At 41.9% G+C, this 25,620-nt stretch overlaps 3 protein-coding genes across 4 annotated transcripts; 2 read left to right on the top strand and 1 right to left on the bottom strand.

Moving 5' to 3' along the window:
• Nucleotides 1–1,634: 1,634 nt before the first annotated feature.
• On the top strand, nucleotides 1,635–12,612 carry LOC143321796 (AT-rich interactive domain-containing protein 3A-like). Its single transcript, XM_076732436.1, has 9 exons — nucleotides 1,635–1,658; nucleotides 2,255–2,860; nucleotides 7,127–7,201; nucleotides 7,306–7,378; nucleotides 8,738–8,921; nucleotides 9,057–9,307; nucleotides 9,701–9,976; nucleotides 10,069–10,158; nucleotides 11,283–12,612. Exons 1-9 carry the CDS (start codon nucleotides 1,635–1,637, stop codon nucleotides 11,420–11,422), a joined length of 1,719 nt encoding a protein of 572 aa, XP_076588551.1. The 3' UTR covers nucleotides 11,423–12,612.
• Nucleotides 12,613–13,847: 1,235 nt separating this feature from the next.
• syt18b (synaptotagmin XVIIIb) lies at nucleotides 13,848–18,317 on the top strand. Of its 2 annotated transcripts, XM_076733714.1 has the most exons (5): nucleotides 13,848–14,361; nucleotides 14,976–15,994; nucleotides 16,259–16,415; nucleotides 17,413–17,573; nucleotides 17,673–18,317. In XM_076733714.1, the coding sequence occupies exons 1-5, from the start codon at nucleotides 14,217–14,219 to the stop codon at nucleotides 17,817–17,819; spliced, it is 1,629 nt and encodes a 542-aa protein (XP_076589829.1). In that variant the 5' UTR covers nucleotides 13,848–14,216; the 3' UTR covers nucleotides 17,820–18,317. The 2 variants fall into 2 exon arrangements, with proteins under 2 accessions (XP_076589829.1, XP_076589828.1); XM_076733713.1 differs by having other exon boundaries at nucleotides 17,413–18,317.
• Nucleotides 18,318–18,453: 136 nt separating this feature from the next.
• Nucleotides 18,454–25,309, bottom strand: LOC143321795 (uncharacterized). Its single transcript, XM_076732435.1, has 23 exons — nucleotides 25,277–25,309; nucleotides 24,484–24,578; nucleotides 24,264–24,399; nucleotides 24,052–24,177; nucleotides 23,769–23,894; nucleotides 23,580–23,684; nucleotides 23,339–23,497; nucleotides 23,034–23,260; nucleotides 22,669–22,930; nucleotides 22,500–22,567; nucleotides 22,345–22,408; nucleotides 22,112–22,217; nucleotides 21,927–21,972; nucleotides 21,770–21,821; nucleotides 21,573–21,646; nucleotides 21,410–21,494; nucleotides 21,210–21,273; nucleotides 21,041–21,123; nucleotides 20,860–20,958; nucleotides 20,518–20,640; nucleotides 20,259–20,384; nucleotides 19,232–19,292; nucleotides 18,454–18,937 (listed from the first exon to the last, which is right to left on the bottom strand). Exons 1-23 carry the CDS (start codon nucleotides 25,307–25,309, stop codon nucleotides 18,744–18,746), a joined length of 2,514 nt encoding a protein of 837 aa, XP_076588550.1. The 3' UTR covers nucleotides 18,454–18,743.
• Nucleotides 25,310–25,620: the final 311 nt, after the last annotated feature.

Below are 25,620 nucleotides of genomic sequence, written 5' to 3'. Positions count from 1 at the left end.
TCTTTTCAAGATTTAAAAAAAAAATTCTCAATATGACTTGTACTATATGGATAATATTGAATTGTTCTAATATTGGTTATGCTCATGAATATTATGAACGCTGTACCCTTTTACTGAGGTGACAGAAAATGACTCCAAAGTGCAACAGTAATATGTTCAAGGGTTGAGTCAGTGGGCGTGTGGTGTCAAACTATGTTGTACCACTTTGACATGTGCATGACTATTTTATATGTATTTTCATGCCCTTTTAAAAATACAAGTTCTTACAATAATGGAAAAATACTCTTTGAATGTGAGTAAAATATTTCCTTTGCCATTGTTTATGTAAAAGTAAGTAAAGCACTGGTTTACCATGCTGAATATATGTTAACTGGGAAGTTCACCCTTCTGCATCCCGTCCTGCTACAGGTCACTGGCTTGGATTGACTGAATCTATATGAGGAACAGATTTCACAGCTTAGGCTTTGTATGCTTACAGCTGGCCCTTTCAAGGCCATGCATGCACCATTCGCCTGCTAGATTGTGTGAGTAAATTGTGAGCAATGTTTCTGCCGACGCTCTCAGGAAAAGACATCTTGAGCTTCATCAAAGCAAATTCTGAACTTATTTTTTTTTTTGCTCTTATCCTGTAATCAATCAGGCCATGTCAACAGCATCTGCCGTGGGCTGTTTATAGAGGGGTGGGAGTCACTGTAGCCACCCATTCCCATGAAAGCAAGATTTGCAGGATTGTGTGGTTGTCATGGTTATTGGGCTGTTCAAAATAGAAGCACATTAGATGTTAACCAAGATGCCATATTGCATTTAAATTGGTTTTTTTTTATAGCCATCTGCAAGTAAAAAGAGCCCTATTTCTTATGCTTAGGCTGCAAGAAACCCAGCTGGTACTGAGTGATAGAGCTAATCACGCTACAGTACATGCATGTATTTAACGCACCATGAATATAGGAATTAAAGATGGCGAACAGATGACCCCTGTCAGCCTCTGAAACATTTCCTCTGGCCACTTTTTGCACACTTTCTGTTCAGTTTACTCAACCTGCCGCAAAGAAAATAGGACAGTGTCTAATGATTGACTTTATAATGTGAATGAGCGTCAATGTGCATGCATATTTCTGCTGTGACATGACATGACAAGGGGGGAGGAAAACATCATGTGGCTGGAGAGGTCAGCCCCAGCGTCAAAGAAGCAGCTCCAGACGAAACGATGTTTTTTTTGTTTTTTTTTGCTGTATTTTTAGTGGAGGTCGTGTTACCTTAAATGTATAGGATAATGGCAGTGGGTGGGATTTAAAGTGGGTGGGTAGCTCCACAGAGATGCAGTAAAGAAAACCCACTTTACGAGCTTTACGCACGGGGCGGGTCTTTCATTCATCCAAGTTGGGGGGTGCAGGGCACTCAGTCAAAGACAATCAAAAGATGTTTGAGTTTCCATGCGCTGTGACCAGGGAGGTAAAGAGCGGCGCATTATCACCCCTCCTCCAGCCCCGATCACCCCGGCCTCCACACTACAGGGGCTATTAAATCACATTTGATCAGAAGAATCTTTTCCCTTTAGAAATAAGTGGTCATGCGACGCGATTTATTTCTGCCGGAGGAAAGAAGGAAAAACTAGAGACGACCTGTTGGCGATGATGGATTACTCCAAGGCGCAAATGGTGAGTGTCGACGACTGTTTAACGCACCCACTCGTGTTTGTTACAGTAACAAAGCCAATGACCATTCATGTGGGCATTTTCAGGCACATTTCCACCTTCGCGAAGAAGTTTGCGATTTAGTTAAAGATTAATTCAGTGGTTTTACGTCATTGTTAACGCAGATCGTATATTCGCGTTTATCTCCGCTGGGAAATAAAGTTAATTATTCTATATATGAAACTAAAGAAATGTGAAAGTAACTTTTCTTATATTTCAGCAGCTGTTAGCAAAGTGAGGAGGCAGAGAAGCTTAGTGAGAAACATTTGGTTCCTGCTCTTAATTTATTCTTAACTGAATTAATGTAGTTTCTGTTAATAATTGCCATAAGCCCTCAAGCTTTGTTTCGCTTAAATCCACCAGTGATGTGCCCTCTCGGGTCCAAACAGCCCCTCTTTGTAAATGTTTCACTTTAACTCGGATATTCGTCTGGATACAAAAACAAAGACCTTTTATTCAAACAATACACCAAATATTTAACACTTGGATGAAAGTTTAATTTCCCTCCTCTGACTGCAGCCTCCAACATGTGGAAATAAAAACACTTTTTTTTTTTACAGTCAAGCTTACCCGAGGAGGGCAGCTCAGCCGGGTGTCCGCAGTTGAGCCCTGCTGGGGTCAAGCTGGAGGCGGTGATGGAGCAGCTGCAGAGGCAACAAGAGGCCAAACTGGAGATGAACCTGCAGGAGAAACATCTTCTTCAAGCTCAGCTCCTGTTTGCTCAACACGCTGCAGCGGCGAGAGCCTCTGGCTCCAGACTAGAATCTGCTTTGTTTGGCAGAGCAGATGGACAGACTTATCAGGCAGCTCAACAAGCCCTGAACAGCCATCTCAGAAAAATGGATCCAAACGAGGAGGAACAAGAAATGGTGGAGTCTGAAGAGCACGACGAGGTGGAGGAAGATGATGAGGAGGACGAGGAAGAGGACGAGGAGGAGAATGAGCTTCATCTGCAGATGAAGAAGCCCAGACTCCTGCAGGCTGCAGGCTTCCCCTTCCCTCCTTATTCCACATCTCTGTCGCCTGCTGTAAAGCAAAGTGAATCTTCGCCTTCAGCAGTGAAACAGGAGCACGAGGAGAAGGAGCTGCTGTCTCCTGCAGGCCAACAAGGCTTCACGTCACCCAACGGCTTGACTGACTGGGGCTATGATGAGCCATTCAAACAAGTGAGTTTTCTTTGATCTCACTGTCCGAACCAAGGCGATATTGTTTTTCTTCATCAGGTTTTATCGTGGATTTTTGAAAAATTTCTCTCTTGAAATACAGATGCATCAAATTGTTCGTACCTCTGTCCAATCTTGGATATATTATAGTGATTCTAACTCTATTTCGATGCAGTCAGAGCCTCAGTTTATAGAGCGTAAATGGGCATCTATAACTCTTATTTGGTATGTGTTCTGCCTCGTGTTACTAATTGTTGACTTCTTCCTGCTGAGGGTCAGGCTCACTTCTTCTGCTTCTCTCACACGTGGAGGAAAGGAGCGTGTCCCTTTTGGCAAGATACCCGAACTTGATAATATTTAATTACTGGGCAGGCCAAAGATCTCCCGCTTTACTTCACCGCATGTCTGACACTTTTGAAAACACATTCTGGCCACCAGCTGAGCTAATTGGTGTTGGCTGTGGTCCAAACCTAACTGTTAAAAGCAGCCAGTGCAGGCCTGATAGAGTCAAAATGAGAGCAGAGGATTAATGAAATAACCTTAAGCATGTATTCGTGAGCATGGTTGGCTTTAATGGTTAACTACAGTGAGAAATTGCTGGGTAGGGGGACTTTTCTCTCACCGGATCTCCTTTAAAATCAAAAAAACATGGGATTATGAGTTTTCCAACAGATATGTTTGACTACTTATAGGAAATGGGTTGACCTCACTTTTTTTCTTCTGCTTTATGAAGACCAATCTGATTGGTTCTTCTGTGTGTGTTTCCCTCGAAAAGGCCCCACTTCAATACAATACATTATGATTAATGAGGCCAGTAGGATGAGGGGCAGCTGGGTTAGAGCGTTACGGCATACCAGCAAGCAACTACCCATAAAGTTTACTTACATTATTTGCACTGGAGCAGAATAGGCTTTCGGTGTTTGTTGTCAGAGATTTTACACATCTCTGTCAGATATTTCCCATGTGTGTTCATGTTTTTCCTCCCCTTCTGTTCACTGCATTTTGATAGAAGTCAGGCGTGGCTCTCTGAACTAATTTAAGATTAACGATCATTCAAAAAGTTATGTTTTCATTAGCCCCTTTAAAAACCTCTAGGCTCAGAAAACTCAGTGCTGACATAGCTGTAGCTCAGTGGATAGCTTTGCATAATTTAACTGTCGCTTGGCAACGCTAAATGGCAGCTTAATTCAGCAGCAAGTAATCAATACATTATATGGCTGCTGCAGTGAGAATGCATTTCCTTTTCTCAGACCAGCACACAGCAGCTGGAGCAATTAAGGCCATCCCTTCTGTTTTAGTGAAAGCACAGTGATGAGTTGTGCGAGACTGTTGTTCGAAGAGCCCAACTGTGAAGTGCTTGAGATTCTGTTTTCCATTGCTCAAAGCACGAATTAGAGCAAGCGTATCAGACCTTTGCTGTGATCCAATTGTATGTGGTCAGATTAACTTACTTACTTAATTTGGAAGCACTTTGAAAGTAGTTAATCATATGCTGTTTAAATAGCTTACAAGTTGCAGGGATTGCTTAAGATATTTAGTATCACCCTGTTTACCTCAGATAAAAAGCAGTTATCAGCAAGCTATTCTTAGCGAGCTATAGTAAAATGGTATGCGGCCACACACAAGTTAAAGACGCATTCCACTTTGCCTAAAATGTAGATATGTCACTGTTTTATTATGATTGAGTGAATTTCCAAACACGACTTATTTTCCGTTGTTTGAAACTGTCTCATGTGACATCAATGAAAAAAGTGAACTTTGTTACTGATAGTTTAAAATGCAGTTAAGTTAATTGGTGGCTGGTTAAAATGGTTGTAATGATTTACTCTCGCTGTCTCTGAAATTGTGTCCCTGTCTACTGTGTCTTAAGCTTTTTGTTTGACTAATTTCATTAATCAAACATCCTTGATGACGTGGACAGTGCTGTACAAGCCTCCGCATGCTGGGCAGCCATTGTTCACTCCTTGTGTGCAGTCTCACTGTACGCCGGTAGCCTAGATGGAGATAAAAAGCCACTACTTTCAGTCTCAGCTCAGAGCACAGCAAGGGGCCAGATAAATGATCTTGACTTATTCGGGTGAATAAAGGCCCAATAATTTAATTTGGAATAAAAATGTGTCCTCCCCTGCAGTTACATTGAAATTTGGACATGGTTATATTGTCACTGTTCCTCTGTTGGAGCAGCTGAATGATTTCAATGAAGCTCATTATAAGAGGCAATTTCGCTCAGTGTCAATGTTTGATGATCTTAATGGGACATTTCATATGATTTTGCAAATTGACTGGTTGAACACACATTTTTTTACAGAACTACTTTGACTGTAGTAACATGCATTAACCAGATAATTTGTAATTTAAATACATAAACTCATCTTAAAGCTACTAAAAACTATCCCACAAAAGAAACCTTTTCCCGACCTACATCATGAATGCTATCAGCATTCCCGGGCCTGGATGTGTGAAAACTCTGTGAGCAATTAACTGAAAGCTCTTTGTTAATAGAACCACAGTAGGTCTCACTTGCTCATCAATAAAGGGGGAAGGGTTTTATTTCCATTTGATGGTCAAGAGACTGGGATGTTTATCTACCTTCACATCAATAAGCTTTCTGGTGGGGGAGTAGAAGCCCTTTATTAGAAATTCTAAGCTGTGAAGCCAACAGCTCTGCCACCACAGGGGCACAGTTTTAGTGCTTATGCTGTTTAACAACTTAAAGACAAAATAATTTTCAGGAAAAGTTTACAGGGTCCATTACAACAGTGTGTCCATAACTGCGATTAGGGGTACATAAAGATCCTGGAGTAGGTCAAGTAGTTAAAAAAAGAAATTAAAAAGTAAAATAATGCTTGAAATGATTACCTAAAAGTAATGGATAACTAGTTTAAATATCATAATGTTCAACTAGATAATGCCAGTGAAAAGTAATGGATGAATAGTTGAAATAGTTTAGTAATGGATAAACACTTCAAATAATTAGCTGAAAGTAATGGGAAAATGGTTGAAAATGTAAAAGGCTGAAATACATAATGTGAGCTAAATGTAGTGCTGTTGGGGGCTCATGTGACTGCAAAGGTTGGGAACAGCCTCACAGTATCATGCAGCTGTTATTGTGTCAGCAGTCGCAGGTTGAATTGTGTTTTTACTGTAAACACGAGGGGAGTTACAGTTGAACTGGAAGCCAACAGATGATTGGTCCCCATGTATTTTATAGCTCAAAGGATGAAATGTTATGGTCATTAGCTGCAGGATCAGGTTGCCATACCAAACATTAAGTGCCTGGGATAATGTGCTTAAAGTCCAAAATGATACATTTAAATGGAATTATCCAGTAAAATCAACAAAGGAAAACCACTGTTTTGATTAACCCCAAGCATGCTATGGTAATTGAAGCATTTAATCGGACCAAATACAAAAACATGTCTTGTTGTCAAAGATGCACATGCTTGTTTTAATGTAAACATGTTCACATAAAACAGAGCGTGAACTGAATGTCCCTCAGACGCCTACAGAAAGGAAAACAAGAAAATAAATCCACGAAGGAAACCGTGTGACACGTGAGCTGCGACTAGATCGACAACATCCTTAAAATAAATTCATTGTAAAGTCAGCTTTGAATAAAGATAGCAGCGATAATAGGAAAAAAAAAAAACATCTACTTCATTTGATTGTAATGACCGAGCTTCCTTAAGACAAGCATCATAATGCAGCTCTCTGTGCGCCTTCGCAGGACAATAACCTCTCAGCAGGCTTTTCCACACAGTTGCACACATGCTGCCCTCCACTCACATTTTTAACCTTTAACTGTCACGCTAAGGGGGACGTGATGGAGGAATAACATGTCACATTAAACCACCTAACGAGCATGGGGCCTTTCATTAATCTCCCTTTTTTCTGTGCCCAGCTTTAAACAGACACTCCCCTTGAAAAATATGCATTAATGTATACACAGCGCAGGCAGCCAGATGCTTACAGTGACCAGCTGTTTGGCGTCTGACTGTCCTGCAGTAAACAATCATAGTGCTGGGAAAAAAGCGGGTTTGGACACAGGAGGAGGGAAGCACAGTCCAGAGTCCATGAGCAAAAGTGGCAAATAAAGAAAAGCCTTATCAAACACTCAGGATAGAACATCCCAGTGTTTGATGGATTTTAATAGTCTGTGTCTACTGTATATGTATAAGTATCATGTAAATCATGTAATCATGTAGACAAAGACGAGAATCTGGAGGACGAACTGTTAACTGATCTTTCTGTATGTGGGTGTGTATGCAGAGAGGAGGTGCCACCTGGGCTGAGGAGAATGACGGAGGCAAAATTAGAGGAGAACCTTCCAGGGACTTTGCCAAGGTCAGTAGATTTGGTAGATGTATGTAAACAAGCAAGTGTCTAAAATAATCAGAGTCACTGTTGACTAAGCTTATTATTGATGTTTTATTCCCTGCTGCAAACAGCTTTATGAACTGGATAATGACCCACAGCGGAAGGAGTTTCTTGATGATCTCTTCGTCTTTATGCAGAAACGAGGTAAGATTCAGAGTTGGAGCCTTCTGGTCTTATAAGTCTTTGTGAGCAGCGAAGGGATCTCTTATAGATGAGAGCCGCACATTTGGATACTCTGCCCTTGCGTCATGCCCCCACCCCTTTTTGGTTGAAGGCCCTCTCATTGAGGGTGGTAGATACAAATTCTGAGGTGTTTGCCAATGTAATAGGATTAAGTAAGAATGTTGCACTGCTTTTTAGCTATTAGGAGCCTGAATCTTGTGGCCAGTCAGGGAAACAGTTATGTTATTGCGGATGAATGATTGCCGTTATATATATAAAAAATAAAGAAATAGGACACACTTGACATGTACAGCTACCTTATAGATAGATAGATCTTTCTGACAGCGATTGCTTTTTCTGTCATTAGTACACTTTAATTTGCTGTTTTGGACGTTAGTCTGTCCAATGTCACATTACCGTAAATTGATTACAACGCTGTGGAAAAGCAGAACCACCGTCTCTGTGTTTACTGCAAGCTGAGAGAAGCAGAAAACAGGTTGGGTTTAGCCCCACTTCCTACATTACTTTATGCTGTTCACAAGGTTTATTATTAGCAGGTAGGTTGCCCCAATTTCGTGAGTTATTAACATTAGAATACCTTCTGCTCCCAGCGGTCTTTTGAGAGGACGTACTGTTGAACCAAAGCAGGTGTTTTATGGTCTAAAATAATAATAATATAAATCATATATGATTTAATTTTGTTTTCAAAGCTGACCTTACCCAAACTTGAAGCCTTTACATTGTACTTTTGTACCTGTATTTCTCTCGCTCTGTAAAGTACTCTGAGTTAAAGACAGTTCTGCACATTAATTTGAACCAATGAAAAGAAACTCCAGTCAAACAGAAATAGATGCAGCGGGACACTGTGTGTAATCTTTAATCTCTGTGCCAAGGTCACGACAAATGTGCATTTGTGCACATCCGTGGCATTTGTTCATCCTAAGCATCCAAGTAATCTTATTTCTAACTGCTTTTTAGCCTCCTTCATTAATTGGCTTTTCTCCAAATCGGGATTGGAAGGTTTAGTTGTCAACCTTGTGATTGGCAGGCACTGCTGGCTTTAAAATCACCCCTCCCCCACAGCTCAAATCAATGCAGCTACAGAGCTGCTGTTGTAGAATTATCCCCACCCCCATCCATTGGAAATAAGCTTCATTAGGGAAGTCTGTTCACACTGATTATACATGCTAAGCCAAACCTAACCTAACTAAACATTAACCTCAGGCCCTCAGGTGGAAAAGTCAGAATGTATGTTCTGTTTTTACATCATCCCAACTTTTCAGTAGTGGGATCCAAAGAAAATGAATTCATCTTGTTGTATTTGTCTTCTCATTCATCCAGGAACTCCTGTGAACCGGATTCCCATCATGGCGAAGCAGGTGCTCGACCTGTACAGGCTTTATAAGCTTGTGACAGAAAAGGGAGGCTTGGTGGAGGTCATTAACAAGAAGATCTGGAGGGAGATCACCAAAGGTCTCAACCTCCCCACATCCATCACCAGCGCAGCCTTCACCCTCCGCACCCAGTAGGTGTCGCTCTCTCTGTCTCTTTTGACTGACGGTCTGAGGAATAAAATGAGCTGTCTTGCATATAATATAGTAGTTATTACATTATTATTTCCTAGTAGGTTTGCTCAACGTTTTTTTTTTTTTCATCCTAGGTATATGAAGTATCTGTACCCATTTGAGTGTGAGAAGAAGGGCCTGAGCTCTCCCGGTCAGCTGCAGGCCGCCATCAACAGCAATCGCAGAGAAGGTCGCCGTCCCAGCTACACCAACAGCCTGTACCGCTACTCCCCCTCCCCGAGCTCTGCTCCACACGGCCCCCTCTCTTCATCCACCATGCAGACCACCCCGACCCAACACAACGGTCTGAATACCTCTGCCAGCCCAAATCTAAAGAGAAAGACAGGTATGACAGAGTGTGTGTGCTTTCTTACATTTGTGATACTCCTGATTTGATCTCAGATCAGTTTGATGCATCGTGCAATTATGTTGTTTTATACCAATTCGTTATAGACCTGCTGTTAACTGTTAACTGTTAAACTACTTTCCTCACATTGACTTGACTCCATTCACTGTGGAGGCTTTTCGGTTAACCCGGGGGATTTAAGGTACTTGTTACCTCCGGTGGCTTAAATCATCCCACACATTTTTTTTTTAGTATTAATGCCGGTTACAATGACAGGATTATTTTTCAGACACATTATGAGCTGCTCCCATTTTATCTTAAGGGAAATTGTCATTTTCATTTCCGTTTTTTGCAACGTGTAAAATGTATTTTAACATATTTTTTCCCCATCAGATGAGATGTCAAGCCCTGTGTTACCCAGCCGGCTGCCCATGGCTCTGGCACTGGGCCAGCAGCAGCAGCAGCAGCTGGCACAAGCTGCCACCTTAGAGCATCTGAGAGAGAGGCTGGAGCGAGGAGCAGGAGGAGCCGCAGCCGACGGTCCAGAGAAGAAAATGATGCAGCTGGCGGAGGAGCAGCAACGCGTCATGCAGCAGGCCCTCCAGCAAAACCTCCTGGCCATTGCCTCTCACCTCAACCCCATGAACCTCAAACTTAACAGTGGACATGGTGAGCGGCCTTGGCTGTAACGGTGCAGGCCTTTCACAGTGCTTTATTTTAGGAATGTCCATTGATTTGATTATTTTCTTTTTCTCCCACAGAAAGCAAACAAGATTTGTCTCTGAGTATCTCCACCAATGGAGCAGCCAGTATCAGTGTATCTGTGGAGGTCAATGGTACCATTTACTCAGGTGAGTGATTTGTTTTTAATGGAAAATGTGGTTTCGGTCTTTTCTTTCTTTGAAATTCCAAAAAACACTTTTTTTATTAAACAGTTAAAATGTAGTTTTGAAATCAGATTATTTCTATATGTTTTTTATTATCTTCTTTGTTGATTTTTATGTTTGTTATTTTACGATGCGCATTGTTATGTGTGACGCTGCACTTTTGCACTTTGTACGTCTGCAGCTGCTAAAGTATAACTAGAATCTCAGTTTGCTCAGTTATACTTAGAATAGAGAATAGAATAAAGAATAGTCTTCTATTTTGTGCTGCTGCACTCTTAACGTTAATGTGACGGCATTCAACTTGTTAAACATTGAAAGAGTTCGAGAAATGTTACGAGGTTCCCATGAAAACTTTTATGCAGAGTGACTTTCCGAACTTAAACTGAAACCTCCATATTTGTTTTCTTACCAAGAGTTCGATGAGAAAATAGTCAGTCTCATATTTGCGTGTGAGGTGTGCAGCTAGAGCCAGCAAGCATTAGCCTTAGTTAATCTGACTCTGTCAGAAGTTAAAAAAAACACAAACTGTAATTAACAAGTTAGATCTAGTTTATTTTAATGTGTACAGTAACCCAACTGTAAAAACAATTGTTTGTGGTTTTATGAGGGATTGTGTAACAGACTGTTTCTTGGCTGTGAGCCAACTTGAACTTGATGCACTTTTTTGGACACGTACAGATTAAACAAACATAGTATAATGTGTTAATTAGTGAGCTTTAGAGGGGCTGGTAGGGGGATCTGTTACCTTTGGACAGAGTCAGGCTTCCCGTCCCTGTGCTAAACTAAGCCAGCCTGTTAGCTCTAGCTTTATATGTAGTGTACAGACATTAGAGTGGTATCCTTCTTCTCATCTGAGTCCCAGCAAGGAACCAAATAAGAGTCTTTTCCAACATGTCAAATTATTCCTTTAACACTTCTGTATTTTGCTTTTTTTGGTATCCATATATTTATCACTTATCTAATGGAACTAAATTCTCTTTCAAAGTCAATCTTGAAATTTGTAATTCCTACAAATAGGGCACGTTAACCAAACAATACATGTATTAACTGTTTATAGTTTTTAATCCTCTCTGATCTCTGTATTGCAGGAATGCTGTTTGCTCAGAAGTCAGCTGCTCCTGTCGCGTCACAGGCTGCGACACTGGCAGGAACAAGTGGCTTCAGTGCCCTCTCCGCCTCACACAGTCCCTCCTCGTCATCGTCCACCTCATCAAAGGGACCAAATTAATGTTCACCAGTGTCTCAATCTGTCCTGAGCAAAATGATTACACAACATATCTCTCTTGTCAGACAAGAATGGTGTAAATTTTAGGGAAAATCAGCTGCGACATATGAAGCAATTTGTTTTTTTCCAGCATTGTTTTTACATTACTTTGACAGTGTCATGTGCTTGAAATGAGGACATCGGCGTTTGACTTCAAAGGCATCCAAACTGAATATAATGTAGATTCAGATGACAGTTTACCTTAGTGCCTGTTAAAAGCAATGCAAATATAGTGGGATTCATGTATAAAGGGCTTTACAAGCTTTGTTCAAAGTGTCTTTAGAGCAGAAAAGTGCACAATGAGAACCAATGCTAAACCTCTTTATGCGTCGCTAATTGTCCAACAGTTCTGTAGCTGCCTTTTTCCAGAGTAGAATGATGTGGCGCTGCTGACGAAGACCAAAAAGCCTTAGCTCAATGTCATAGCTCCTGTCTGTAACTGTTGAAGTTGTTGTTGAAGATTATGGTTAATATTTTTCACAGCAGCGTTCAGGGATGATTTACACCATCGGCTACCACAGAAATGTTGTGTCCCGAACAGTCAAATAGAATTTAAAGAATTTGGTTGCAGGTTGGTTGGATTTTTTTTTTTTTTTAATGTTTTGCATTGTGTGTTATTTTTTGTAATTTTCTATTTAATCATTTGGTTCAGCCTCAAAATTCCAAAACATGTACGTCATGTCAGCTTTGAGAGATGAGCGTCCTCCTGGTACCTGTATGTAGGATGGAAGTGATGCAAATTTACCTGTTTGACTTCCCTTGTTGGTCAGTTTGACTGAAATTTCTTCTGGGCTCAGGAATGCCCTCTGAACTCATCACTGTTGTGCTGTATCTCATAATATATATTGCTGTGTTGTCTGTGTATGAATGCAGAGAATGTACCGTTAATGACCTCAAGCTCTTGACAAGTGAACACTGAAACAATGCTACCTCACTCCTCTAGAGAAATATGCAATACTCACATGTAAGGCAGCATGTGTTGATTTAGCCAGCTGCTGAAATCCTCTGTATGTGGACAATCAAGTAGACATATCATTGCAAACAAGTGTCACTGTGAACTTGACAACTGTGAATCATTAGGCTTGATGTTTAACTCTGTTTGGGTCTTTGATTAACATATTTCTTGGACATGTGGCCATGAGGAATAAAACAGTCTTGTGTGCAGTAGAAGGACTGTGTTCTTTCTTTTACAGTGCTGTGCTTGTAAACTCAGTTTGAACATCATAGTGTTTCTTAAAGTATTATATTATTATAAATATTATACCGTGTGTGACAAGACACCCTTATTAAGTGTTGTTGAGCTTTTAACTGCATCTCACCATCTTCATCACTGATGGAGGTGAGGCTCACAAAGTGTTTCACAGTTACATATGAAAGTAGCAGTGGTAGAATGCAACTAAGTACATTTACTCAAGTACTTGTACTTTGAGTATTTCCATTTGATTCTGCTTAATACTTCTGCACAACAATTTCGCAAAGCTCCTAGTGTCTGTACTGGTTAAGATTTTACATAGAAATAGAAAACCCATGACCACTGTATGTGATGATGTTTGTTATATATTTAACTAATTAGTTCCTTCTTGACCAACCACATTATTAAACTGTTATGTACACATCCTTACATCTGTAACAACAATCCAATAATATATAATAGAATTATGCAAGGGGCATTATTCTGCATTTTGATATTTGAAGTACATTTAGTTACATGTTGCATGACTCATAAAAAGCAGTATTTTTATATAACAGTATTACTACTTTTACTCAAATAAAGGATCTCAATACTTTCTTCACTCGTGGAAAGTACACCCAAGACACACCCACACCATTTCAAGTTCAGGGGTGTTAGACATCCACAAACATGCACATGTCTCAGTATTTCTACTAAATCATCACTTATCTGTTCTCTACATGTTTAACCAGGAACCTTTACAAAGTTGTTTGGATTTTATTGTCAGTTATGTTTTGCTGACAAACTCAATACTTTCACATCATGTTATGTTTATCAAATTAAATTGTACACATAGTGTATGTGGACAAGTATAGAAAGAGTCTGTACTGTATTAATTCCTGAACTCCACAGCAGACCTATGACAGAGGTTACGCTAATGGAGATAAGAGCTCACGGGTCAGAGGATGAGAGGAGGGGATGGGTTGCAGGATTTACAGCTGGGTTATTCTATAGTGACACTGCTGGTCTGGCATCTGGAGCACTGTGGAAGAAAGATGCAACAGGCACAATTGAGAGGTATTATGAGATGGGTATCTCCGCCCACGGCCCCCGCCCGCCAGGGAGCAATAATACCGGCCAAGTCTCTGCAGATGAGGAGATCACTGTCCTGGGACGGAGGCTGGAATATACTCTGTGCAGCAAGTCAGGACAGCTGGATGGTTTTTCTGCTTTGAACAGGGAAAGACACCTGCAGCTGCAAAAGATTGATTATAACTTCTAGAAGGAAGTCCATATGAGAAATCCCTTTTTTTTTTTTATTTGGGGATATCATGTGATGTACAGGTTTTGTTACTCGATTTGTTGCTCAAAGATTCTGCCCAAGACGTTTTGATGGGATACAGATGTTTTTGTGCCTTTGTGACTTTGGTTTTGATTGATCCTCTGGAGCAGAATTACATGGGCAGATATCTCCAGGGCTGAAAGTCACAATGTGACATAAAAACTTCTTTACTAGGACATCGGGGCTTCCTCTTGTGAATGTTTTTGAAATAGGCTCTGACAAACCTTCAGCACTCTGTTGGCACCATGCCTTACCATGATGAGGAGTATCCAGGCCAGCCTCTGTGGCAGTCTGTGCTGCTCTTCTGCTGTAAGGGTATGATCGAGGGCATCATGGTCATACTCTTCTTCTGGCTTCTGGTCCAGGTCCTTTTCACCAAACAACTGGAAGGTATGGTCTTAGAGGAGAGGTACAAGTTTTTTGCAAGTCTAAAACAAGTTATTTGTCGCTGTGATGATTCCTCCTGTTCATACTGGTCATGAAGGGATATTTTTCTAACATAACTCCAGTGTATGTGATGAGGGACAAAATCCACAGTCCTCGTTCTGTGCAGAGATTCCAAAGTGGTTTTAGTACAACATCCCCTCTTTGTGTTTCTATCCCTCCTTCATAGCTCAACAAAGAAACTCTGTCCAGGGAAAAAGGAGGGAATTTTGCAGTAAAAGGCTGTAACTTTGGGAGATAATCTCTTGTTATGACTAATTCAGACTGCTGAAGCATCATTTCATAATGCTTTTCTGCACAGACTGAGGACTGTGGATTTCGTTCCCCATCTCCTCCATTGGAATAAAATGTGACCAGTATTTTTTTTTCAACGTATATGTAGGAATGTGAATATAGAAATGTTAACCAATTATTCAACAGTGCTTTGATATGAAGCACGGGGTCTGTGCTTTCAGGCAAATGAGGTAGAATACTAGTAATCCAGGGGTTGATAAGGGTAAATTACAACAGTTTCTAAACTGCCATCTGATTGGTCTTATCATTCTCTCCTGTGTCTACAGTTCACCTCCAAATTCTCCTGTTGGTTGGACTGATAGTTTTTTGTCTGTGTTTGGTCCTGGGATGTATTCTGTGCTGGAGGAACAGTCAGATTTGTCCAGTGAAAGACAAAGATCCTGTGACGTCAGCACCAGCTCCTGCTGAACCTGTGACCTTTGCCCAGACCCCGCCTCCCTCAGCAGCCGCAACAGCATCCAGGCAGCAGTACGAGGAGCTGGATGGAGATATACTCGAGTACCCCTCCACTTTCACCAGCCCTGCCCCGTCGGAGGGTGAATTTACCTCTGCGCCATTCTCTATTCAAGCTACAGCTGCCTGTGAGCAGAAGGAGCAGCCAAAGTCTTATTTTTCCCTGCGCCGCCTCAGCACACCACCACTAACATCACCCCTCTATAAACCCATAGATCCCAGTCATACTTCCCTGCCTTCTTTTCCCAAATTGGCATTATTGTCCAAAACATGTAAGGCTCTGCAGAGGCGCTGCACAGTGACTGGGGGTAGTATATCTTACAATGAACACAGCAGGCTCACCAGCCCCAGTGCTGTGTGTCCTTTTATGCCTGAAGAACCAATCCCGCTGGCTCCACTGAGCTATGGCTCCGGTGCCAGCTGCCAACAGCCAATATCACCAAAACCATGCCTCCATTTCACTATGGCCTTTTCTCCAGAGCAGCAAACCTTGGCAGTCACTGTCCTCAGCCTTGATGGGACGCCCCACAGGCTGGATGATGTGTCTGCACTGGGCAGCCTGCCGCCTCTGTACCCCTGCCCCATAAAAGCCTCTGCCCAGAGCAGCCTCAGCCCCGAGACCCACAGCCTGGTGCTACTTTTGAAGGTGAGCTCTGTGAAGGAGCTCCAAAGGTGCGTACTGAGAATAGCCGTATACACACGGGAACCTCCCAGCCTGAGAGGCACCGCACTGGGTGAGCTGGAGGCCGAATGTGGAGGAAGAGACTGGGGAGCAGAGCATCTGTTTCACTTCAAGAAAGAGCTTCACCTGAACAAGTGGAAACTGAACAAGGTTTGTAGTGTATTGAATTAATATCTGTGAGTATGTTATTTTTAAAATATAGAGGTTGATTAACCTGGCCTGACTGCAGTTTTCAAAGTCAAGAATGAACTTTCAAGCTACATTCAAATTCTGCATATAATATAGTTAAATAGAGTGAACCTGGGACTTTAGGGCCGCATGCTCATTTCTCCTGTTTCTTGCAAAGTGTTGCTGCATTTCCTGCTGATTGAGGTTTCTGTGTCTGGCCTCTGAACATTGGTCCTCTGACTGCAGGGTCTGACCTCACAGGATGCTGCGACGTGTGAAGGGCTTAGCTGTCCTCCACAGATCTTCATTTCGCTTCAGTATCACACTCTGGCCCACCGCATCAAAGCCACAGTCCTCAGAGCAGATAACCTAGACAGCCTGCTGCACACCATGGCAGCAGCAGGTAAAACCAGCGTTTAATGCCATTTGAATTTCACAAAATGTCTAGTTCACTTACAGATCCCATAAGGACATCATACATAGAGGAATTGTGTAAGCATGCATGGACAGAACTAACTTTTGCCTTACAGGGGCAGAGGTAAAGTAATTCCCTATGTTTGCTTTTAATGTTTAGGGGATTAAGTGATGTCTTACAGGAGCCGAATGCAGCAGGAGATCATCCCTTTTTTAATGACATTGTGGTTTAATCCTTCACTGTTCACAATCCTCCGGAAAATGTTCCAATCTACTCTGAATCTCTGAGCTGACAGATCTAATCTTTGTGAGCATTGGCCTGTCTAAGTATTATTTTTCATTGCACACAAGCACCTCCTGTATTCAGAGCCATTAGAGTTTATGATATCTGTTTCATGTACAGTATGTCACATAAATCTAACTTGGATAATCTCTTTTTCTTTCATATCAGATTCTGAAGGAATTTGTTCATGAAAATTTAGACCACACAGAGCGGGAAGAAATGCATTACTATGGAAAAAGATATGGGAAAAAAACAACTTTATTCGTTATTTACAGGAGAAAATGTGATGTGACGACAGTAAAATTATTTGGTTTCATTGTGTTTCATAATTAATAAAGAGACTGTGGTGGATGAGAAAATATATTCTTGTCTGCACATGGCAGCTACTAACACAGCAAGAAATGAGAGATTTGACATCGATAACTAACAAGAAACGTGTTTTTGGCTGAAGTCAGGACTACATTTAATTTTGCCACCTGTCTAATGATCATATAGCAGAGTGCTGAACTGCCATTTGCTGTTTCTATTCTGTTCATTTGTTAACAGTGGAAAGAAAGTCAAATCTTTCCAGCTTCCATTTTTAATCTTAGTTTATCTGTTATCGTGTACATACAGTATGTACATGTTTCACATATTGTTTTTTAATGTGTATTCTTCGATAGATTTCTTCCACACGTTCTAACATTTGCCTGCCTGTGTGCAGAATACCAGGTGGTGATCAGTCTGCATCATGAGGGAGTTGTGATCAGCAGCAGAGAAACTAAAGGCGGGTCCTGCGCAGTGTGGAACGCTTCCTTCCTGTTTGACCTGCCTCCAGGAGACATCAGTCAGCTGCCCCTCATGCTCGAGTTCATAATCACGCAGGTAAAGATTGCCGTGGGAGATCACAATGACAGAATAAAATGGATTTATTTGTATTGCAGCTATCCTGTGATTTCTATATTCCTCCTCCTTATGTGGCAGAATCAGGTCCTCTCAGCAGGTAAAGTTCTGGGCCGAATCCGAATCGGTGCAGAGGCTGCAGATGCAGGACGGGCTCACTGGAGGGACATGTGCAACCTGCAGGTGGAGCAGACACGCTGGCACACTGTACAACCAGAGCCTGTGTAGAGCTCTGCCACAGTGGACCTGACCCATATGAACTCTAAGTAAACCTTCACCATGAGAGTGCACACAGCTGATATCTCATATATCAAATGATGTGTTTACGGACACTCAGTGATAAAATCTTTACAATGGCCTTATTTACATGTATCAACATGTAAATTCTCCTTTGGGAAAGTACAGTAAGGGCACAGAATGACTTTTGGAACAACACGGTGTAAGTTTGTTGGCTGATAACAGAACAGTGGATTTGTGAAATGTTACCTAGACCAGACTTTCTAAATGGCTCTTGTACAATTTTGGAAAACTTATCAGTGATCTCTTAGAACCATTCAGCCTCTCTCCCAGCAAACAAAGGAAAAAGGTAACTGAACTGAGCAATGTGCTCTTTATCTACAACTACTGCAGAGTTATTCTCTAGGATTCAGTCCCTGTGGCTAAAACACACTTTGTCATTCATTTGATGTATGTAATACACACACATGTACATTATATACTCTCACACACACCTATATTTTCACAGTTCATTTGAGATTGAACCATCTTGTTGGATCTTCTGAATGTAAAGATGATGTGAAGAACCATGTCGTGTCATATAAATAAAACACACTTTTGCCTGAGGAAGCTTGGTGGCTTTTATTATTGTCTGAGGTAAAAATGTTCAAACTGTTGCTGTTGTACTTTACTGATCACCACTCAGTGATTTTCTGTCAGACTGACATAGAAAAATATCACGATCCTTTATAGCTGAAACGCTTTCGTCAAACACCACCTGAACAGAATCTTGTCTTTGAATTGTTTGAAGTGAGTTAGTCCTTGAAAAACAAACAAAAAGCTATTACACACAAAGCAGCACCCTGTGATGACGGATCTAAGACTTGTAGGCTGTACAGCAAGTTTTGCCCAATGCAGGAATTTCAATGAAACGCCTCATTTGACCTCTCCCTCCTCTTCATCTTCATCAGGGCTACAGATATTTACAATCTCAGCCAGGAATATCCCATCAGGATAGAGGGAGGGTGGCCTCTTCTGCTGCAGGTCAATCTCATCTGAACAGAGAGACAGGTTTGGCACTTCGACAGTCAAAGACTTGTCCTGTGCTGGCTGCCTGCGCTTTAGTGTGGCTAAATCAGGAAAAAGGGGGAAATAATTACACAAAGATTAGTATTTCAAAATATTACAAATCAATTTTCTATTCATGCACATGCAGAAGATTGAAGGTCAAGGAAAGATGATGGGAAATTAACTGAGATCAGGGACTTATCCACCAATAGTGATGACAAGATTCTATTTGTTGATATGTCCCTGTCTGAGGTAGAGATATGAATCCTCCCAAAGGCTCCAAAATCTAAGGACAACACAGGTCACAGCACACGTGTACACTAACAGTTATAACACTGATTCATGCACAACTTCACCTTGCTGCGGAGTCGCATTTTTTGTCTTCAGATTGCTTATTTCTGTGCTCATTGACGACATCTGGCAGAGGAGAGAATGGTTTCAAATCTCTAATGTCATCTCTATATTTGGAGATATAGACCTCTGTTGCAGATATTTTCTTTCTTTTTTTTAATGAATGCTTTTTAAAGTATCTTTTTGTCCTTTTTAAAATGTTAAATTAATTGCTTCACATTTGTTTTTCTTAACTGCAGCCAAAAAAGGAGTCTAACATCCTGTAAACATTAAAGATGCTTTATCGCGTACTGTCTGTCGTTTTTAGATAACGGAGTTTGCAATTCCTTAAAATGTATTTATCAGCACTCGACTCCGCTTTTTAGACTTATGTCACATAATGTCTGGCTAGTTTTCTGCTGTCATATAGTCACAGGCCATCAGTATGACAGTGACATGCTGTAACTCTTTCCTATCCTCTTATGATGGAGTCAGATGCGCTACAGGCGAGCGCTTCACTCCTCAGCTTCAAATCCGATTATTTACAGAGCAGAAAGAGTCATATGTGAGATTATAGCCGAACTACGTTTCACATAGAGTTTAAGTGGCGATGCGGCCGGGCTGAGTCCCCTCCCCGCGTGCTGTATGCTCTTTGATTAAAGCAGAAGCTGGGCTTAGTGCAGCCTGCACATATGTGTGTGTGTATATGTAATGAACGAATGAGCGGTCAGTTCTGTTAATTGTATGATATAATCTGTGTGTCGCGATTTATGCCATTAATGATATTAATTTGCAGCAGCTGCAGATGTTGATACATCATTTATGAAACATCCCAGCATGCAAACATACATGATCTTACGAGTGGTGTGGTGGCTGGAAGTGTTATGTTGATGCTTTAGTCATTTAGCTGCTGCTCTTAACAGACTAGCGGCCCTCATGCATGCATACATCGCCTGTTTAAGATGAGTATCTATGGATTTTTGTCTTGGTAAGCATCCCACTTGGTGAAATTCAAGCTTTTGCAGCCTATTGGTTTCGCTTGTGGACGTTCACCTCAGCATGAACCTCCTCTGCTGGCTTTCCTTCCTCTCCTCCTGGCCAGTCACTGCTCTCCTCATCCTCTTCAAACACTGGCATCAAACCTGAGTGCTGCTGCCAGCTCCTCCTGTCCACTGCACTCTGAATGAACACCAATAAACACGACATGCTCTTCTTCACATTCTCCTGTTAGTGGAATCCAGTTAATCACTATGGGTGTCTGTTGGTCAGGATTCTCTTATTTTTTCAGTTTTGATTTGCTGAGTCTTCTCACCCTCATAACTTTAGATGTGGGGGTCCGCTCTTGTAGCGAGGAGGCTCCGGTCTGAAGTGCTGCTGATCTGCTGTCAGCCTTTCCTGCATCTTTTCCTTCCCGTTCCTTAAACAGACTCTTTAACTACAAGTTTGATAAGATAAAGTTACTGAAACGTTTCAGTTCAAACCATAAATGTCAACCTCACAGTAGCATTAGAAACAAAGTGAGGAGATCACCGAACTCATTAAGCTACCTTATAGTTATTGAGATATTTGAGTCTGAACCAAAGTACAGGACTGATAGACGCTGCAGTATCAAAGAAGGCGAGCTGAAAGCATGTCGGCGTCACTCAGTATATACCTGCTCGGTGACCATCCTCCTCTGCTGCTCTGCCTCGAGATTAATTGGACACACAGTTTTATCTTTCCGGCCTTCAGCAGATGATTTCTCATCTTTAACCTGTAGACAAGGACTCGACCATTTATTGTGCTCATCACCACCACAGGAGGTCATCTTCACAGGTGTTGTTCATGAACCTTACCAGGTAAAGCTGCCTCAGTGTTTGGAGCTTCTGGACAGCCAGTGTTTTCTCCTGCAGCAGCTGGTTCGCTCTCCTCCTGCTCTCTGAAAACATGTGGAGGAAGAAGTTTAAGAGCTGAGCCAGACAGGAAAATCAACACACATTAGTTTTTTCAAAAGCAGACTCATACCGTCTAGCTCAGCCCTCAGTGAGGCATTTGCTTGACCTCGTTCATCTTGGCTCTCTTCAGAGGTCTTTTTCATGAGCGTTCATGAGGAACAGGGGTGACAAAAACAAGAAATGTGTTTGTTAATTCCACATTCAGTCCACCTGCTGGTAAACACAGATCCATGTATTTCAAACTGCATGTTCGGGATGTAGCGACTGCACCTTGAGCTCTAGAGCAGAAATCTTGAGTTGGGCCTCATTCATTTCCATCTCTCTCTGCCTTTCTAGACTTTTCAAAGCTTCTTTCCTATCGCAGCACGGATGAAAACTTGTTAGAAACTTTAAAAGAATCAGTCACTCATCAGTCTTTTAAAGAAAAGCTTACTTTTCTCTCAGTTCCTTCTCTGTTTCAGCCAGTTTTTGCGTCAGCCTTTGAACCTCACGGCTTTGCGAGCACATCTGTTAATCATGGAAGTCAACACAGAATATCTACTCTGAATGCATGTTTACGTAAAAATGCACCATTGCATGAGATACGTAATTACACCTTGTCTGTTCAGTGAGCGAGGAACATCTCGTTACCTGAGGGGGTTTGTTGTGGCTGCTGTGGGAGTCTGAAGAGGATTGTGATAAGCTGATAAACAGACAGAGCACATGATAAAGAGACAGATCGCAGAATTTCATTTTGATTTGCTGATGGTGCATTTTGAAAATGAAAATCTCATCAAAATCCACTTACTCTGTCACTCTCTCTTTGTCCTGAGTGTGTACTGAGGCTTCGCCACCTGCAAATACAAGGTCACTGCAGTTTAACGCCCCCTTGTGTTTAAAGAGTTGAGTTTGACGCTTGCTGTACTTTCGCAGTACTGGAGTAAAACTATTGCATAGCACAAAATGGACTGCTATGCCTGCCACTGCCTTTACCTTTATCTTTATATTTGTGAAGCAGCACCTGACTCCTGCTCCTCTCCAGCTCCAGCTCTTGTTTGCACGCATCAAGCTCAGCCTTTAGCAGTGAGTCAGATTCCTTCTGTTAAAAAACATAAAGTTAAATAACTCGTTTATATCTGCTGCATCTTTAACTGTTAGATCATGTCAGTGCACAAACACTGAGAGAAATAATGCTCAGGCACTAGTTTTTTTCAGGGATGCGCTACCTTGGCTCTGGTCAGCTCTGTCGTCATATTAGCTTTATGCTGCTGTGGATTCTCACTGTCGTCTCTGTGTGGGAAAATGTGTGTTATCAGACAAGAAATACGTGATTTAAACAGCAATTAACTGGTGGAATTGGTGATTTACAATACTGGCTCACTTGTCTCTCTGGCCCTCTTTCTTGAGTTTTTCAGTCTCCTTTGCCACATGACCGGCTTCTGCTTTGAGCTGAAATTAGATAAATTTGAAACTTAGATGCAGCTAAATGCCCGGCTGTGGTATAAAGTTATTAATAGCAGCTAAAGAGAGCATTAAAGGGTTGGTCTCACTTCCTTTCTGGAGTTCTTTTTCAACTCCTCGAGCTCCTCTTGTGTGGACTGCAGGGTCAAAGCCACCGTTTGCCACTTCTCAGTCCAGTGTCTGACCACAGCTTTTAGTTCCTCTGTGTTCTGGACTCTCGCTGCGTCTTGTTTCCAATACTCTTCCTCCTGCAGGTGGAGCTTCTCCTCCTTCTCAAAGACCTCAGCCTCCAAGCACAGGCACCGGTCCTGCAGTTTCAGTTTTTCTAATTCCAAAACTTGCAAAGATTCCCTGGAAAAATGGTTTGAGGGTTTCAGCAAATAGAGGGTAATTGTACTAAAAGTAAAAAGTTAATGTTCAAATATCAAAGAACAGTGTTTGATCACCATCTCACCTGAGCTGGCAGCATTTTTCTTTCATCTCTGTTAGCTCCTCCTGTCGACCGTCATTAATTTTACACAGTTCTTCTTGTTCTCTGATCAGCTGACAGCATTGTGCCTCCAGGTCTGTGATCTGTTTGGCAGCGATGATCCGCTCTGCTGTTATCTCTTCTAGCTGAGACTGTGATGTGTTCAGTTTCTGCTTAATCACGTCAAGCTCACATGTCAGCTTCTCATTTAGCTGAAAGACACAACAGGGATCATTTAATAAAAAAAATCAGGTAAAATTAAATTTGACAAAAAAGTTAAAGCTTTCAACCTCTCTGAGAGCCATCAGAACAGTTTCCTGATCCTGTTTGTCATTATGTGACTCTGTGTCGCTCTGAACGGCAAAGACCTCACAAGACTCTGAATGTTGTTGGTTACTCTTCGGCTGCAGCTCCAGGACCTGAGCCCTCTGCTGCACATCTGCTTCCTCCTATACAACACACACATACAAAACATGTAATATTTTGATGTCAGACACCTCAGACATTATAATTAAAGAGTCGGTGTGATACCTGGATCAGGTGATCTTTGTCCGGCAGAGGCCCCGTCAGTTTGGCCTTCAGTTCTTTTATATCATCCTCCAGCTTTAGCACTTGAGTTGACATGATGGCTTTTTCCTGAGAAAAATTAAAGGTCATTTTCAAGGTTTGGTTGTGAAATTTTGTAATTGAGGATAAGATAATTTTGAATCAGAGACAGACCAGGCATGCTTGGCTGATCTTGTTGTTAGCTTCACTCAGCTGTTCTTGCACTTCAGAGTGATTCTGTCTTGTGTGGCTATGTCTCTGGTTCATCTCCTCTATTTGATTCAACAGCGCCCTCTGTGTCTAGGTTCACAGAAGAAGAAAATAAACACAGCCTGAGGATGTAAATGTGGAAGGAAAAGAAAATGACATCACAGACAGCTGCAGCATAACTTTGTAATTTCAGTAATTTGCAGTAAATTTTGACTTTTCCCTGATTTATATATATATTCAAACCGACCTCTGTAGAAGCCTGGAGTTTCTGGAGCGCCTGGTTTCGTTCTTCTTCTTGTGTCTTTGCCTTCGCCTCAGCATCTCTCAGAGCCTCTCTCACCTTACACAGCTCTGTGTCAACCTTCTGCCTCTCCTGAATCAAAACCATGTGCACAGTTTGGCAAAAAGACATACAGAATAACACATCATTTAGAACATGTGCATTTCCAGCTTACACACCTGTCTGTTAAAGTCTTCTTGACTCACTGGTAATGTTCTGGCAAGTGAGCCAGGACTTCTTTCGGTCGGTTGATCATTGCTTCCTCGGTCCAAAGTAGACCTCATTTGCAACAGGTCCTTCTCCAGCTGTAGGACCCTTGTGAGTGAATTTCACATGAGGAATTTCAATCTTTTCTAAAGCCATTCAAATTTTCCATTCCACATCTATTGCTGCCCTTACTTCTCATGAAGCTCTCCACGTTGCCGGCTCTTTTCAAACTGGGCTAATTCAGCTGCCTCCTTCTCCCGCTCAAGAGCGCTCATCCTTTCTGACAGCTGCAGTGAAAGACATTGAGATAACAGGATGTTGTGTGTAACACATACCAGACACCTATTTGAAGCAGAAAAACTATAAAACCACCCCAGTCATCCACACAACAAGTGGTAAGAAGAGAGGAAAATGAGGCAGATCATAGAATTTGTTTCCATGTACATTTAAAATGTTACTTACTTTATGTTTCATGTCATGCAGTTGTGCAGTAGTAATGTTGTAGCTCAGCTGTGCATTTCTAGTCATCAGTCGGTCCAGCTGAGTGTCCAGATGCTCATGAGCACCCTGCAGCCATTGCCCCACTTCTGCTTGTCTACTTGCACCTCTGGCAGCCCTTAATTCAGCCCCAGGAGATGAAGGGAAGCATCGTGTAGGACCCTCAGGCGCCAGATGAGACATTGACTGCCACTTCCTTAGACCGAGGTCGTTCTGTGTGAAGCCAGCGGTGCTCCCAGATGTGCTGTAATGCACACAGTATGCCAGCCAGAATTTATTACACCATCCTGACTTGAAAATGAACACTACTGCGTATCTGTCACTTAACACTCCAAATTTCCCCCTCACCTTGTGCTTACTTTGGACAGAAACCCTGCCCCAGAGACTGATGCCATACCACACCATGCTGAGGTCTGAGAAAGAAAAACACACATTTCTAAATGATAAGTCTCTGTTACGCCCCAAAAAGAGTATATTCGGGTCCTACCTGGGCTGTAAGGCGAGATTTGGTGTCCCACATGTCGAGGTCCGTGAGGGAAAATGGACTTGAACCTCTGCACGAAGGTCTGAACATCTTAGAGTGTCTTCCCAGATTCAAGCTCTGACTTCCCTTTGTATGGGCGAGGCTGCAGTCCTCATCTCCCCACATGCACGCCCCAGCAACGGGCAAAGACTTTCACACAATGGTGGCAGCCTGAGGTGTGTGGCTATTCCCGGATCATGTATCTTGGTATTTCCACAGCTTGCTTGATGGTCAACAACTACTTTTAAGACTGCGTGACTAATACAGTGTGCTTGTGATCTGCAGAATCATTTACTCTTATTCTAAAT

This window comes from Chaetodon auriga, chromosome 6 (genome assembly GCF_051107435.1).
Source record: "Chaetodon auriga isolate fChaAug3 chromosome 6, fChaAug3.hap1, whole genome shotgun sequence".
NCBI classification, from domain to species: domain Eukaryota; kingdom Metazoa; phylum Chordata; class Actinopteri; order Chaetodontiformes; family Chaetodontidae; genus Chaetodon; species Chaetodon auriga.
Note: the sequence above shows the minus strand (reverse complement) of the source record. Positions and strands in the feature narration are given on the sequence as shown.